Consider the following 17,878-nt stretch of genomic DNA (forward strand, 5'->3'; position numbering starts at 1 on the left):
CTTATAGTCATTTTTTTTCACACTGCCTTTGAAATCTGATGACTTTTATGCTTACAGCTCATCTCTGTTTCAAACAGCCACATTTTCTTTTTTTTTTTTTTGAGTATTCATTTTTAATGAGTAAAGGATAAGATACTGATAGTACCATGTGATCATACAGAAGCATGGCATTATTTTATTTTTAAATTTATATACAGTAAAATTCACTCTTTTGATTATACAGTTCTACAAAATTTAACAAAAAGTAAAGACTCATATTAACTATCAGCAGAAAACAATAAGCACAATGCTTCCATGATATTAAAAAAAAAAATTCGCCAGCCCTGCACCTTTGTAGTCAGCTCCTCTCCTCACCCTTAATCCTTGACACCACTGATACTGTCTCTATTTAGTTTTGCTTTTCCTAGAATATCATTCAGGTTAATCATGTAGTGTGTAGCCTTTTAAAACTACACACTGTATGCAGTTGAGATTCATCCATGTCATTGCATTTCTCAATAGTCCATTCTTTTTCATTACTGAGTAATATTCCATTATGTGGTTATACCACATTTTTTTTAGCATCTTTATTGGAGTATAATTGCTTTACATTGTTGTGTTACTTTCTGCTGTATAACAAAGTGAATCAGCTATACCTGTACATATATATCTCCAAATCCCCTTCCTCTTACGTCTCTCTCCCACCCTCCCTATCCCTCCCCTCTAGGTGGTAACAAAGCACCAAGCTGATGTCCCTGTGCTATGCACTGCTTCCCACTAGCTAGCTATTTTACATTTGGTAGTGTATATATGTCCATGCTACTCTCTCACTTCGTCCCAGCTTACCCTTCCCCCTCCCCGTGTCCTCAAGTCTATTCTCTACGTCTGCGTCTTTATTCCTGTCCTGCCCCTAGGTGCTTCAGAATGATTTTTATTTTTAGATTCCATATATATGTGTTAGCATACAGTATTTGTTTTTCTCTGACTTACTTCACTCTGTATGACAGTCTCTAGGTCCATCCACCTCACTACAAATAACTCAATTTTGTTTCTTTTTATGGCTGAGTAATGTTCCATTGTATATATGTGCCACATCTTCTTTATCCATTCATCTGTCAATGGGCATTTAGGTTGCTTCCATGTCCTGGCTATTGTAAATAGAGCTGCAATGAACACTGCGGTACATGACTCTTTGAATTATGGTTTTCTCAGGATATATGCCCAGTAGTGGGATTGCTGTGTCATATGGTAGTTCTATTTTTAGTTTTTTAAGGAACCTCCATACTGTTCTCCATAGTGGCTGTATCCATTTACATTCCCACCAACAGTGCAAGAGTGTTCCCTTTTCTCCACACCCTCTCCAGCATTTATTGTTTGTAGATTTTTGATGATGGCCATTCTGACTGGTGTGATGTGATACCTCATTGTAGTTTTGATTTGCATTTCTCTAATGAGTGATGTTGGGCATCTTTTCATGTGCCTCTTGGCCATCTGTATGTCTTCCTTGGTGAAATGTCTATTTAGGTCTTCTGCCCATTTTTTAAATTGGGTTGTTTGTTTTTCTGATATTGAGCTGCATGAGCTGCTTGTAAATTTTGGAGATTAATCCTTTGTCAGTTGCTTCGTTTGCAAATATTTTCTCCCATTCTGAGGGTTTTTTTCATCTTGTTTATGGTTTCCTTTGCTGTGCAAAAGCTTTTAAGTTTCATTAGGTCCCATTTGTTTATTTATGTTTATTTCCATTTCTCTAGGAGGTGGGTCAAAAAGGATCTTGCTGTGATTTATGTCATAGAGTGTTCTGCCTATGTTTTCCTCTAAGAGTTTTATAGTGTCTGGCCTTACATTTAGGTCTTTAATCCATTTTGAGTTTATTTTTGTGTATGGTGTTAGGGAGTGCTCTAATTTCATTCTTTTACGTGTAGATGTCCAGTTTTCCCAGCACCACTTGTTGAAGAGGCTGTCTTTTCTGCACTGTATATTCTTGCCTCCTTTATCAAAGATAAGGTGACCATAGTGCGTGGGTTTATCTCTGGGCTTTCTATCCTGTTTCACTGATCTATATTTCTGTTTTTGTGCCAGTACCATACTGTCTTGATTACTGTAACTTTGTAGTATAGTCTGAAGTCCAGGAGCCTGATTCCTCCAGCTCCATTTTTCTTTCTCAAGATTGCTTTAGCTATCCAGGGTTTAGACAGAATATTTACATAGATATTAAACTAGCTTTTAGTAGACACTGTGTGTTTTCACTATTATTACTGTTCTTGCTGGTTTTCTAGATTGCTCTTTTACTCTGCTTTTCTTTTTAGCAATTGTGTTGGTAATAACAACAGCGTTTTTTCCCCTGAGTTTGTCTGGTTGAAATAAAGTACAATACAAATTGGGGCTTCCTGATGTTTAATCCCGGCAGAAAAAAAAAAGGGAAAATTTATAGGAATAACACACTTTCCTACAGAACAGGAAGCTTTCCCCTCATTTGTCCTCAGAGTGAAAACATTGAGACCTCTCAGAGGCAAAGTCAGGGCAGAGTGGTGTCCAGAGGAGGTGGTCAGTGGGACAGCTGCCAGGGGCTCTGAGAGGCTCATCCTGAGCCATCACTTGCCTCCCGCCTTCCTCTGCCCTCAGGCTTGTTCTAGAATCAGCAGGAAGGACCACCCGTAGCTTCTATTCATGGATGATAGTTCTGCCCTCAGGAGCAAGAAAAATTCTCATAATGCCTCCCCTCCTGGCGTTGACACGTGCTCTCTGTTAGGTCACAAAAGGATGACATCCGGTACTGAATCTGACCTTCCACGTATGGTCGGCTGGGATTCAGCTTTAGTCATGACCCCTCCTGTGATACAAGGCCTGAGGTGAATGAAACAAAAGGCAGCTCCCTCCCCCCATCTAGTCTTGGACTTGAACTTCAAAGTCAGCCTGAAGAGGTTTCCTCATGTATCACTGTTAAGCCATGTTTACCCCTCCTTATATTTTTGCATCTTTTTATCTCTTGGGACTTATGTACAGATTTTTCTAATCGCGGCTTATATATATCATCAATGGCTGATATGTCTAAACTATTACAATTGTTTCTTATATCTACCAATTTAGAGTATCTTCAAACTTGATATTCTATTTTTCACCTTTCTTCCAATCACTGGTACAGATGCCAAATCCACTGATCAGGTTTAGAGGATGATACCTAGAAATTTTTCTGTAGTTCCGTACCAATCAATTAATCAGGACCTTTGGAGAAGATCAATCGCCAGTTTAGAAATAATGCTATAGATCTACCTACCTGCCTGTCTGATCAGTCAGTTGTTATTCCAAATAGTGATCTACGATGGCTTTAAATCAGGGATAGATGTATCTGTTGATGTGCAGTAATATGGAGAAGACTCAGAATTTCCTACGAGACTGAGTGGTGTATCCCTCATCCCCCACCACTATATCACCTAGTGACCCCAGTCCCCACTGATATGTCCTTTCCATACCTGTTCTCCTACAACTACAGTTAGAATATGTGGCCTTGAAAGATAAAGGCACACAAAGGCAGATATGGGAAGAAAAAGATTGGCCTTGCCTGGGTCCCAGAATAAGTGAAAACAAATTGCTGTGACTCTTAACCAAGCTTCAAGGCAGTATATTTGCAATCCAAGGGCTTTCCAGCAGCATCGGAAGAAACTGAGGGGTGGACAATGCTCCTTATGAATAAAATGCATTTTGGTGAAATAAAATTGTCCCTGGACTCCAAGTCAGGCACATTCCATGAGGGTTCACAGGCCCCAAGGGTCCCAGTGGCAGATAAAACTCAACACATGTGTCCTCCTCAGCATCATCTGTCTTTAAATCCCTGAAGATTACTCTTATTTTTTTAACTTCTTGCCCAAAAGGACAGAGTGAAGGATTACGGATTTTAAAATGTGTTTCAGATAGCAGTCATTCAGAGCCACTTGTTGGAATATTACTAAAACCTCCTTAAGTGGCTCCCGTGATTCTCTTTCTGTTCCATCTTTCATGGGAGCTGTTTACAAATTATCTTTCTGATCTGCTAGTTTCTGGAGCATGGGGGTTGTCATAATTTCCTCACTTTGTGGTCCCAACTTCCCTGTGGCAAGTGTTCGGGGAATTCTGCCTTAATGAAACTGGCATTCTCACGGCCATGATTTGGGGAAAGCTAGAGAAGTTTGCTCGGCACGGCATCTAGCTTTCTGACAGCGCCGTACTAGTTTTATTTGCAGACGCATGTGGAATAGTTTCCATCAACCTTTTCACAGTACTGATAACAATTATTGATTATTAGAAACATATAGGAGACTATACAATACGATCCAGGAATAAACCCTAGAAATTAGAGAGAAAGAGAAAGTTTCAGAATCAACCCTACATACTATTGACTACAGACTCTGTTTTACCCGGCTACAAACAATCTGCCATGTCTGTTTTGAGGTCCCCTTATGTGTAAGTCGCTAAATCAGGTAGTTGCATTTATGCAGTGTGAATACATTTTTTTTTCTTATACGATGGAGCCTTCTTACCTTGAAACTGAGCATTAAATCCTTTCCGTCGATGGTTACTGTCGGATGTGAAATGGAGTCGTAACCAATTCTTGCTACTGATAACAGGAGAAGGGAGGTTCATGCCCGTCAGCCTGGAAGAGAGAATGAAGAAAATCTGTCTTGTAAACCAGCAGCGCAAATGTCCCATCTCAAACCCGATTTTACAACTGAGCGCCGACAGTCTTTATGTAGAGTTGCCTAAAACAGATGCCATTTATTAGCTGCATTTCCACATTGAAGCACTTCAGGTAATTTCATCTTTGCCCACAAAGAAATGCAATATTCATCCTTGATGGAATAAAGGCTTTCACAAATATTGGACGTTTTGATTCTTCTTTATTAATGATGATTAAATGAGCAGATATTCTTTTGATCTCTTATTTCTTCTTATCAGGACCTCGATCATAGTGAATTACAAAAGGAAAAGATAGGCAAATGATACAAGTCTGCCCTTCACTATTTGAACACTTGGCAATTCGTTTCACCTGAAGTCGACTCAGATAACTGATAACATCCAATGTTTCCAGGGCCCCATCTGCAGATTCACAACCTGGGCCTTTCCTACTCAAGTGAAGAAGAGGGATGTTTATGAGATTAGTGACAAGAACTGTCAAAGAGATTCAACATGGAATAAAATCATGTGTGAGTGAAGTAGTATATTAAACAAAATTAAATCTTTCAAAAGTAAGACAGGATCAATCTCTGGTTAAGCTGTTGAAAACATCCAGTCCACTTACAATGTGCGCTCTGGTTGTCAGAAAAAGCAAGTCATTTACTTCCTACCATTGAAAACTTTGTGTCATTACTAAGGAGTGCGTGCCTTCTCAGGCAGAGGGGCTCTTGATGGTTAGAGATGATGTGAGGCATTCCGTTCTGGACAGTGGTCTAAGTACCACTGGATTGGCTGCTTCAGACAGACGATTGTGTGTTGGCTCCACTTGCACTAGTTGAGGCACTATATCCCTGGGTTATCTTTTCTGCACCTCAGTTTTCCAGTCTGTAAACTGGACTTGAAAAGACCTAGATCAAGGTGTTTAAAGAGATGGTACAGATGCACGTGTAAATGCTCCTAAAGCTACTTACGTGGGGTTACACATTGTATAATTATTTTGCATCTCAGCTGTAAAACTATTCTCAAAATGATGCTTATTCATGCAGATGATATGTCAGGGATCCACAAATTGCCCTGAAGCTGAAACTGGTGGGGCCCTTTGCGGGCTGGCTGGCGATTTCCACAACTGGAAACCGTACTCTATGCCTGGAATTTGCTAGGCACGGGTGGGCTGTGTAGAGCATTTCCCTAGTTACTCCTATTTTTACCTGGAGGAAAAGCTGCATCCAGTGAAATGTGTAGGCAAGCTTCCTGATGTCAGGGTGCTCAATTTCAACTCTCAGGTTTAAAAACGTGCAGTATCCATTCAAAGTGAAAAGCCAAACCTTGACTGGAACCAATTGCAACAGTGTCTGTGTCACTGTTTGAAATAATCTTCTGTAAGAGGAAATACACTACTCAGATCTTACTCTTTGCGTGGATTTATGTAGCACCGACTGGTGAAGCTGGACACGGCTGATTCCAAAAAACATTTCATCATTCTAATATTTTTTTTGAAGGCTCCTTCCGCCACCTTTCTTTTCCTGGTGAGATTACGTTACAAATTCTATTAGAAAAAAGTCACATACCTCTTTGCCTAATAGTGACAATGGCCAAGAGAGAAGTAAATTCTGGATTCAGAAACTCACACTGATCCAGCTCACCTAAATCTACTTACTAAAATTTTTATAACTGAAATCCACGTTTATTTTGCTGTTGCTTTAAAAATATTGTTTATCCTTAATTAGATTCTCTTGGAGTGTTTCTGATTCCAAAAACTAGGTGGAGTTACATTTTAGTTCCATATCAACATTAGCAATGCACATAAACAAATCCCCCTTTCACCGCCATATCTCCCAAATACTTACCTACCAAAACATGTCAGTTTTGTGTTAGTGGACAAACTTGAACAATAAAGAGCCAGATAGAAATAGTCTAGGGTTTATGAGTCACATCGTCTCTGTTGCCACTGTTCACCTCTGCCCTTGTAGCCCCAAAGCAGCCCTGTGTGATATGTTCCAACACTTTACTTACGGACACGACTTGCATTTCATGTAATTTTTCTGCATAACAAAATATTATTCTTTTTTGATGTTTTTTCAGCCACTGAACAATGTAACAACCATTCTTAGCTTATAGGCCAGATTTGACCTGTGGGCCATAGTCTGCTGATTCTTGCTTTATTATATATGAGGCAGTTTGTAAAATATTGAGTAAGGAAGATAACTAGACGATGTATATCAAACTAGTGTATGTATTCAAAAAATGCATAATTCCTGTGCAGATTTCTTTTATATAGAATCAAAGGTGAGGATTTAGTAACAATTATATAATTTATTTCCCGTGGTTAGAGCCAAGCCATGCAAATGAATCATACTCCAGAGTGAATTAACATGCATGGATTTCTTGACTGGGCTGTGTGAATGCAACAGATATTCACATCCTCTGTTTTGGGGGGAATATGGGGGCAGGTCATTGTTCCATATAAGACCTATCCTTGGAACTGTGAGCTGTTCTCTCACCTTCCTTAGCGCAGGGGCTAACCTTAGAGATGCCATTTAACAGAAAGATCATATTACAAAGTCAGTCATTCCTTCATTACAAGCAAATTTAAAGAAAGTTGACTAATATGGAAGCCAGCACGTCACAGATTACTGGCACACTCAGAAATGGTAAGGCTTGTCCTAAGCTTTGTCCATAGCTTCATTTAATAAAGAATTCTCTTGAGGGCTTCCCTGGTGGCGCAGTGGTTGGGAGTTCACCTGCCGATGCAGGGGACACGGGTTCGTGCTCCGGTCCGGGAAGATCCCACGTGCCACGGAGCGGCTGGGCCCGTGAGCCATGGCCGCTGAGCCTGCGTGTCCAGAGCCTGTGCTCCGCAACGGGAGAGGCCACAGCAGTGAGAGACCCGCGTACCGCAAAAAAAATAAAATAAAATAAATGAATGAATGAATCAATGAAGATCTCTCATGGGATCCTTAAAGTTAGGATGACTGTCTTTGAGCCAACATAGAACCGTCCAGGCTGTTCCATTTTCTCCAAATAGCTTTACCATAAATCCTGTGATTCTATTTTGAATGTATCCATAACGTCTTTTTCCACTTAACCTCCATCAGCTCCTCTTTCCTCCTTTGCGACATAAAGGGGTCCAGCACACTGTTCTTCCCAAACATCACGCCCTGTGTCTGTGACTCATCTGTTTACTTATGTAAATTGAAAGCTGTAGACTTGAGTCACCAAGATAGTGTTCTGAAATGCATTGGGAAAGGCTACAGTTTTCTCAGAGAGCTCTTTTTGAGCACTCCTCTGACATTAAGCCAGACTTCTTAAGTCTTTAGGAAATCATCACACAAATCTCTGGGGGTTCCTTGGTGGTTAAACCTCTTTAACGGCGATGACTAAGAAGCTGGAAAGCATTAATACCATCAACGCGGACTGTAAATTACCCAACCTCCCTAAGGAGACTAAGGAATTTAATAAATCTGTTACTTTGAAGAGACTCATTGCTTGTCAAGTTGGGGAGAAAGTCATCTGGAAGCTGTGCTAGTTCTGTGCTCTTGTGGACATTTAATCAGAGTGCGGTGCTTCACTTATCTCTGTTTTGTCAAAATTAACTAGAGTAATCTGATCAAATGAAGTTTTGCTGAAATGCCGTATTTCTAATTGGGTGTTATTCATGTTAGTAGTGAGATCTGCTGTCTTGTGAATATATATACATATTTTACATTGAGTTTCTAATGCTGCCACCGTAGCCTTATTTGGGGCACTGAAGAAGATAACAACGGAAGTAAAAGGTAGTCCTTACCTTGGAAGAATAGAAAAAGCAATGAAAAAAAGAGCTATGTAAGTGCATGGACATACACAGATATATGTATACCAGATACACAAGCATGTACATATACACACACAATAGTGACATATTTACATACAAATATTTCTAGAAAGTTATTCCAAAGGTTTTACACACACACATATACTCTCTTGGAAAAACAACTACGACTACAAAACAAAAACAAAAAAACACCCACCGCCTATTTAAAAGCAGACCACGGAAGACTTCTCCGTTAAAAGTTCTTCCTTTCATCAAATTGATACTTTCTAATAGACTTTTCTTTCACCCTCTTGGCATTCATGGTTAGCTCTCATGAAGATCTCATGAAGATCTTCTCTCTTGGACAACAATCTCTCTGTCTCTGTCTCTGTCTCTGTCTCTGTCTCTCTGTCTCTCTCTCTCTCTCTGCCTTTTTTTCCTCCAGGCACTTTTGAAGATTCTATCATTATATTGTTATTATACACCCATGGCTACACCCTTCTCTCTTGGTAATTTTATCCACCCTAGGACTTTAGCATCATCTTTCACATTCTCTGTGTGCCTCATACCTCCTATGCCTTTTGCAAAAATAATTTATAGATCCTGGAGCCCCTGGTGCTCCCTCCAGGATGGGACACCCATCCTTCCAGGCTCACACTCTCCCGTTGCTTCCACTCTGGCATGAACTTGACTTCATTGTGCCCACACGTACAGCCATTGCTCCTTCCCTGCTCAGGGTCTTGACATGCACTGTTCTCTACCCCACCACCGACTTCCTCTCCATTTGCCTGGTAAGACTGGGCATCCTTTAGAGCTCAGATGATATGTCACATTCTCAGGGAAGCCTGACCTGACCACGTAGGTGAAGCTGTTTCTCCCTCCTTCTGCCCTCTCCTCCCTCCCTAGTTTATCCTTTGCAGACATTTCAAATTAGTGACGACCTGGTCTCTTGTGTGGTTATTTACTGGATGTGCATCTTTCCTGTGACACATGAAGCTTGTGTTACCATCAGTGTCTCTCTAGCACCCGGTAAAGTGCCGGGCAGTTAGTAGAGGTTGAATATACATAGGATGGGAAAATGGAAGAGGTAAGTTTAAACACTCCCAGGGGGCCTTACCCAGGTCCCATCTCACAAAGTGAAGGCTACTCTGTACAATCCTTCATGTTATGATGCCAGGCTGGGTGTTCATGACATAAGATGCCTTCATGGGGTGAATCAGATCTCTTTATAGCATTAGAGGTGAGCAGAGTGGGGGGATGGTGCTGGGAGAGAGCGATGGTGTCATATCTGCCCGGGACCCAGGCCTCCACACAGACCCATGCACGACTCTGAGGGGGCTGGTCACGCAGAATAGATTTGAATGGACTCCCCCGGTTTCATGCCCCAGCAACCCTGACTGGACATCCAGTCTCCCCTTACTTTAATAAACCCTCAGGAAACCCACAGAGACACAGCTCAGCTGCCCCAGAAATGCCCTCAATACCCACCCCTGAGGCTGGCCTTTGGTAGATGTTTAGACCCTAGTTGCACCGGGTTCCGTGGATTTCTGGGAGCAGCAAGTTCTCAGATGGGTAACACTGGCTGCACCAAAACAGGCGTGATTGCAGTGGATGCAAGGGAGGGATCAGCATGTGTGCAGCACCCTTGCCTCATAGCCGTCTCCTCAACTTCGGGTTTGCACACAGCATCTGTCCAGTTGCTAAGTTGGCGTTCAACCCTGCAGTGTTCATTCTTCTAACCCAGCACTGCCCAGGTTCTCGCCCAAACCCCATCACCTCTAATTGTGCCGTGGAAAAGGTCTCTTTAATTGTGCGTTGCTTTCCTGCCCCTCCCTACTCAAATCCACTCGGTGTAACCCTGACATGAACTGCCCTAAATACAACCCAATTCAACATTTATAAACAAACATCCTAGGCACCAAAGATACAGCTGTCTGCAAAATAAGATGCCCAGAATCTCTCAGAGAAGAGTGACCTCAGGGTATGACACGTAGGGTAAGCGTCGCCAGATGGGGAACACGGGTCACGATACACATCCACAATAGGGCTTCCAACTCTTCTTGGCAGAAGACCCTCCTGGAAATGCGACATCTGAGTTGTGACTTGTCAGGTGAGTTGCTGGACTGGGGACGACAATTCGAGAGCAACAATTTCCAAAGTGCAGATTTGTGGAGACACCCAGGCCAAATCACAACTCACAGGCACTTTCCTAAAAATACTCCAATGGCTCCAAATCACTCTGAGAAGAATCAACTTTCTTGGCATGGGATTGAAGATGCTTCATGGTATGACTCTGCCCATGTCCTGCCTCCTCTCTCTTTGTGCCCTTTCTGGAATTGCTCCCTAAATCATCTTATACCTTCATGCTTCCCTGACTTTGAGCTGTCCTCTCCCATCCAGAGCCCTTTGGCTGACAGTTGCCTGTTTAAATTCTCAGATTTCAAAGCTTTTGTAAAAGATATCCCCTCCAAAAATCTTCTCTTCTTATCTCAGGTAGAATCAACTGTCCTGTGTTCATAATCTTTTAGCACTTGACCCATATATGTCTATGGAAATTATAAGAGCCCATCTTGTACTTTTTTTTTTTTTTTTTTTTTTTTTGCGGTACGCGGGCCTCTCTCTGTTGCGGCCTCTCCCGTTGCGGAGCACAGGCTCCGGACGCGCAGGCTCAGCGGCCATGGCTCACGGGCCCAGCCACTCCGCGGCATGTGGGATCTTCCTGGAACGGGGCACGAACCCGTGTCCCCTGCATTGGCAGGCGGACTCCCAACCACTGCGCCACCAGGGAAGCCCCATCTTGTACTTTTGATGTTCATATCGATGTCTGCTTCCTCGAATGAACTGTGAGTCCCCTGAGGGTACACCTGGCACCTTGTTAATTGCCCTCATCCTGGTACTTTGCATACACGGGAGTCTCAATAAATCCATTTTAAGTGGTTTCTATGCTTTTGTTTTTGCTCCTGAAAGAGCAGCACGGCTTGAGACTATAAAAAGTTAAGATCATCAAGAGAAGGCCATTCTTATCTTTTCACGCACAGCGATTTCCTGCCAGTGTCGTGATCTGCCGAGTGTGAATGCCAAATGGATCAGCTCTGGCATCTTCTTTTTGTTCCACCTATGGCATCCAAGGGGTCCAGAGCAGTAACACAGGCCTCACTGAAGCCAGCGAGAACATCCCATGTGTGTCAAGGAAGGAGCAGGTGGTGCGCGATGGACCCTATTAGAGACGGGGCAAAGGAGCCCAGCCCAGACAGGAGGGATTGAGAGCAGGGCATAGACACATCCAGGGCTTCAGCAAGTCAGGCATTAGGCATTAATCCAGAGGTCAAGCAGAGAGAACCATTTGGGAGAGAATGGGACAAATCCTGTCCTCTAAAGCTTAAGGACTAAATGTCAGGCAGTAGCTCGGAACGAAGCCCAGGAAATGGCCCAGACGGACGGTAATAGGATAGACGGTCAAGAGACAGTATTTCTCAGTGGAAAGTCCTTTGGGCCTCTCGTCCACCCCGGTGACCTAGGAAGGAGGTCAGCAGGGAATGTGGCTGCAGCCCAGGGGCATGCTTTTCCCTCGTGGCCTGAGGGGTGGTCACACCCACCAGAAACCTGCACAGTGGGGGGGACCCCGTTCACAGGTGACATGAGGTCACATCTGTACCGAATATCTCTGTTGCAGCAAACTGGTCTGGATCTGAGTCGGTGACTTGGGAAACAAAACCTCCAGTGTGTGTCTCTCATCCCCGGCTCCATCTAATATTCTGGCGTGTTCTTTTAGTGCCACCTGCAAAGACAGGCATCTGAGGTTTGCCAACAGGAAACGAGGTTCTTTGCCTCCTGTACCACCTGGACTTTCAAAAGAGCCAATAGTTGGCTGTAGGCATGGATGCACATCCATATGATTTGTTGATTATTAAAAAGACATTATCTACAAACAGATTTCTATAATAAATGTACATAGGCAGTACTCCAAGACTGTCAATAAAAAAAAAAAAAAACCCAAAAAACAAAATGACATTTAATTACTGGATCACTCACCATTTTCTCTTTGATGTTATTTTTAGCAATATGTATTATTTAAGACACTACAAAAATATTTTTTCCCTTAATCTTGGGGTAAAATGTTATCCTAGCCCATTTCAAGGGTCTGAAATGTCTCTCTTTTTATCAGGAAACTTTTTTCCTCACTTGATATAATGACATTTCCTTATGCCACTAGCTGGTAAGGTCCACCCCCTCCCCGATGCTGCTACATTCTTGGTGGCAGGAGGGTAGGAGATGAGCTGTCCCTAATTGCACGGGACCCAGGGTACAGTTCTGATATGCGAGATCATCAGAATCGGGGGCACATCTGAGAGAGGCACACCTGTGTCGCCGTCCAGCTGCTGCAAACCTGGTTACTCTTCACACAGGGACACACAGCCCTTGGGTTCGGTCTATGGCTGCTCCTTCCCAGGTGGTCTGATCTGTGCTTGTCACCTTCATCTCACAAGTGCTGTCATAGCAAGTGAGCTCCCTCCACCCACGGCTCTGTATTGAGGCCCAGGGGCAGCTGGAGCCTCACGGAGGCTACCCCATGCTTTCTCCCCCACCTGCGGACTCTGGGAACCTATAGTCATTACGAACACAGACTCTGGAGCCACCCTTGCCTGCACTCATGCCCCTCCCGGCTGGGTGACCTCAGGGATTGACTCACCTGAACCTCTAGCCTCCTCTGTGTGAAGAATCACGCACATACACTGCGGACAGGACACTCCTGGTCGCCTCGCAAGAACCCTTTCCTACTTTCCCGTCCTAAAAAAATTCAGTTTTGTTCTGAAACCCACTTCTACCCTAGCAGCAATGAGATTCATGGAAAGACGATTGCTTGCTGAACTTATACGTGGATACTATCTATACATATATACTCACAAAACACACTCATATGTATGCAAGTTAAATATGTGATATATGACATATACTGTGATATTGATGTATTATGTAATATATATGCAGGTCTCTGTCTACCTATATATCATCATAAAAAGTTTCCAAACATGTCAACTATTTTCTATTTCACATTGATGAGACCAATACTGCCTCAATTTTTCAAATGTATTTATGACCTTCCACATGCCAAGCCTTGTGCAATGTGCCAGGAATACGAAGTGGAATAAGTCCTTGTCTCTGACTTCACATGGTTTACAGTCAATCTAACTGAGGGTGTTATGGGCTGATTTGTGGCCCCCAAATCCATGTGTTGAAGTTCTAAGCACAAGTACCTCAGGATGTGAGTGTGACCCACATGACGGGTGTTCTTATAAGAAGAGGAGATTAGGACACAGACACGCACAGAAGGAGGACCACGCAAAGACACAGGGAGAAGACGGATGTCTACATGCCGAGCAGAGAGGCCTGGAACACATCCTGCCCTCATGGCTGTCAGAAGAAAGCAAACCTGTTGACACCTTGATTGCAGACGTCCAGCCTCCAGAATTGTGAGACAATCAATGTCCGTTGTTTAAGCCCCGCAGGGTGTGGAACTGTCCTCTGGTAGCTCTAAACTAAAACAAGGAGTCCCATAAGTAAGCCAATGACTGTGCTGCAGGAGGAGGGCTGTGTGACGTTGCCCCAGCAAGCCTGCTTGCTCAGGAGGTGGGAACTCATCAGACTGTAGGGTCACGACATCAGGGAGGGCGTCCTGCAGGTGGCAGTGCATAAACACTCAGGATAAAGAAATAAACAGAGAAGAAGGGGAGACTCAGTGTGAACCTGGGGGTTACAGATGTCTAAGGACGAGTCCAAAAAAGTGTCCTCCAAGGTGATGGAGAGGGACTGAGCATCAAGAGAGGAAAACTGACAGCCCAGAAGTTAAGGGAAAAGGGAATATTCAGGAAGGATGATTGCTAGTTTCTCGAACCTCAAAGGGCCAATTCTGACCCGGCAAAGACGTGCTTTGGTGTTCGATGACCCAGTGAAAATCAGTGATTGAAGAGGCCAGCTTGGTTTAACACCCACTCAATGGATACTCTGACCACATGGTAGCCAATCCTACTAAACAGGACTGGGGAGTCCACGGCATCCAAACGTTAAGGAGAAACATGCTCTCAGGTCAATGTATGTTTATTTCTCTCAATGATTATATATTGTATTTAGGAAATAGAGTTCCAGCCCATTCTTCCTGAAAGTTTCAGTTGTGAAAGAAGCAAGAACATACAACAGCATGAGGGAAGATATATGAGAGTCCAAATGGCTCAGAACACATGGAAGCCTGCCACCAAGTACATGAGTGTCACAGAGGCAGGAATTGGCCGTGGGGGACCCTCACTTGTTCCAGGAATCAGAATTTGTGGGTGTCCCTGCCCACTTCCAGCCTTTCCAGCAGAGATACATCACTGTTCACACGTAAACCCTGTCAGCACGTCACAGATTACTGGCACACTCAGAAATGGTAAGGCTTGTCCTAAGCTTTGCCCATAGCTTCATTTAATAAAGAATTCTCTTGAGGGCTTCCCTGGTGGCGCAGTGGTTGAGAGTCCGCCTGCCGATGCAGGGGACACGGGTTCGTACCCTGGTCCGGGAAGATCCCACATGCCACAGAGCGGCTGGGCCCGTAAGCCATGGCCGCTGAGCCTGCACGTCCGGAGCCTGTGGTCCGCAGTGGGAGAGGCCACAACAGTGAGAGCCCCGCGTACCACCAAAAAAAAAAAAGAAAAGAAAAAAAAGGGGAGGTTTGTACCTTTGCCCAACATCTTCTCATTTCCCTAACCTCAGCTCCTGGTAACCACCATCTACTCTGTTTCTATGAGTTCGACTTGTTTAGATTATAAGTGAGATCAAAGGTATTCATCTGTATCTGGCTTGTTTTGTCCTCTATTTTGGTCCATCCACCTCAAGGTCAGAGAGGTGGGCAGTGGCCATTCATCCATCTGGGTTTCTTGTTTTGTTGTGTTTTTTACTTGGAATAGATATTATTTTCCCCATTTTACAGATAGAGAACTAAGCCGTACAGGCATGGAGTAAGTTTTCAGATTCAGCCTACAGCACAGGAGAGGTATATTCACTTAATTAATGTTGAATCTTGAACTTACTGCCTTTTAGATTTTGAAAACGCACATCACTGCAAGTCTGCAGGACTGTGGCGGCTGGTGAAAGCCAAATCACATCCTAGTTTACAACCCCTTTGCCTCCTGAGCTGACCTCCTCTCAGCTTGTGAATCCTGGCCACTTCCTGAACAGATGCAGAAGCTCAGGTCAAATCGAAAACAGGTGAGCCTCTTGGTGAGCCCGGGAAGACTTCGAGGCAGCCTCCTGTGCAGTGGAGCTGCAGACGCTGCTCTGCCCTTGAATTAAGTCAGGGCTGTTGACCTTCGTCTCTCCTGCACGTCGGATGGTCGATGGTCCTTTTGTCCGGTAGGACTGAATATCTTGTTTAAGCCATTTAGCTATCAAAGCCTATTGAGGAACATGAGCCTGGGCCAGGCTGCTCGGCGGAAGGAATTCCACAAGGGAATTCCACGGGGTTGCAAACGGCAGGATTGCTTCGTTTTATGGCTTCTAGGGCTGAATAATATTCCATTGTGTGTATGTATGTGTATGTGTATATATAGATCAGATTATCCAAGGAGAGACTGCTTAGTAATTACTGCTTTTCAAGAATATGATACGTGTTGATAGAGGATAAACAGACCAGGTAAAGGAAGCCAGGTGGCTTCCTAGACAACTGCTCGCTTATGATTTTCCTTATTCATAACTACATAGTTAAATAGATTAAAAAACAAAGAATACTTATATTTTTCCTCTTGCCACTTTTCTATGAACTTTTAATATCTACAGAAATGCTAGTGAGACAAATCACTTGAATGCAATTATTCTAATCAATTGGAATCTTCACCTGTGATCCTTCCCTGGCAGTAACAAATTATAGCCCCAAACTGGTCTTTACAACAACCTTAAGAAGAATTGAAAGTTTGTTAAAAAACATTTGTTCCAAATTGGTTAAAAATATCCACTAAATATTATATTTAAAAGCATTCACTGGCACAAAAGAATATTACAGAGAGATGCAGCTCAACAGAACATCCTGGACTATTTTTTCTTCCATGATTAATGAGTAAATAGTAAATAAGGAAAAAAAAATGAGGGAAATTAAAATTAGTCACAAAATGCATCTAATATTCTAAATACTTTCCCATATAGATATGTGTAGGTAGATATTAGAAATGGTGTGCCTATTTACATACCATTTAAGAAACTTATTTTTTCTCTTTAAGAGAAGATTATAATTCTTTCTACATCAGTACATATAATTTGTGAATTTTGTACTATCCCATCAAATTAATATGCCATTACTTGTTAAACCAATGCCCTCGTGTAGCTAAGTGATCGTACTTCTGATATCTTGATAAATTTCATAATAAACCACATTATAATGAGTACTTTTAAAATCAGTGCATTTGTTGCCTTAGGATCAATTCCTACAAGTAAAATTTATGGGTCAAAAGGGATGCACTTCTTCAAGACTTTTTTAAAAAGCATATTGAAAAATTGCTCTTTTAAAAAAAATAAGGTTTGGGAAGAAGCCTTTCAAAGCTACTCCATGAATTTATCCTGTGCCGCTCCTTTATTTTAGATCCAGTTCAATTGCTACCTTTTCGCTGAGCCCTGAGCACACGTGTTTCTGATTTCGTTGTTCTGCGTTCTTTCTCCTGTCAGAGTCCTTAGGTCGTCTGTTCCTGCCATGAGATTAATAACTACCTGAGGCCGTGGCATATGCTTTACTAGTTTTGAGTCCCCTCTGTCTGCGTTTGTCTTTTCCTTGATACAAGGGAAATGCTTGGAAGCATAAGAAGCTCCTAACACACTTAGAACAGCAGAACTGTTTTGAATGTCTTTCCCTCTTATTACCGACTGAGCACCCCTAAGCCCTTATCATCCGTGTTTCATAAATAAAATTGTAACTTACATCCCTATAACTGTGATACCTACCGTGGTATAACTCATTGTTTTAGTCTCAAAAATATTTTAGGACTAAATTCATTGTTTTCAGATTGCCAAGTGAATTTCCCATGTCTGCCAGGAGGTACACAGAAATTTCACCTGTGGTTGTTAACTTGGTCAGTGTGTGTGCATTTTACATGTGTCTGTGTGGACACTGGATGGCTAGGATATTGAATTCTTAGGATCTTGAGAGATTGTCTCCAAACTGTGAAAACAAGAAAAAAAAAAACAACCAACACGTGTTGATGATGAGTTGGTACAGTTGGAGAAAGAGAAAATGCCCAACTGTTTCAGGGCCAGCTTCTTCCAGGTTTGAAAGTCAATCGTGTTTGGATCCCTTGAGCACCTCTGGTCTTTGAATCAGGGTCCCGGCCTCCCCTCCCCTCCCCAGCTTCAAACTGTCCTTCCTCTGTGGCTGCACACACGGATCCTAGACAAGAGGAACACGTTGAAAGCCAGGGGGCTTTGCTGCAGGCTCTACTCCGGCAG

At 42.9% G+C, this 17,878-nt stretch overlaps 1 protein-coding gene across 1 annotated transcript in view; it reads right to left on the reverse strand.

Annotated features, from left to right (window-relative positions):
- The window catches only part of CSMD1 (CUB and Sushi multiple domains 1), a gene marked incomplete at its 3' end in the record, with an annotated part of 609,346 nt that extends 595,946 nt beyond the window's left edge, over nt 1-13,400 (reverse strand). The window contains exons 1-2 of the mRNA XM_079909493.1: nt 13,107-13,400; nt 4,494-4,606 (exon numbers count right to left, since the gene is read on the reverse strand). Coding sequence (XP_079765619.1) covers nt 4,494-4,596 — 103 coding nt within the window. The 5' untranslated portion in view covers nt 4,597-4,606; nt 13,107-13,400. The remainder of the gene's footprint in view (nt 1-4,493; nt 4,607-13,106) is intronic.
- Nucleotides 13,401-17,878: the final 4,478 nt, after the last annotated feature.

The sequence above is a fragment of the Stenella coeruleoalba genome, assembly GCF_951394435.1.
Source record: "Stenella coeruleoalba genome assembly, chromosome: 21".
Taxonomy (NCBI): Eukaryota; Metazoa; Chordata; class Mammalia; order Artiodactyla; family Delphinidae; genus Stenella; species Stenella coeruleoalba.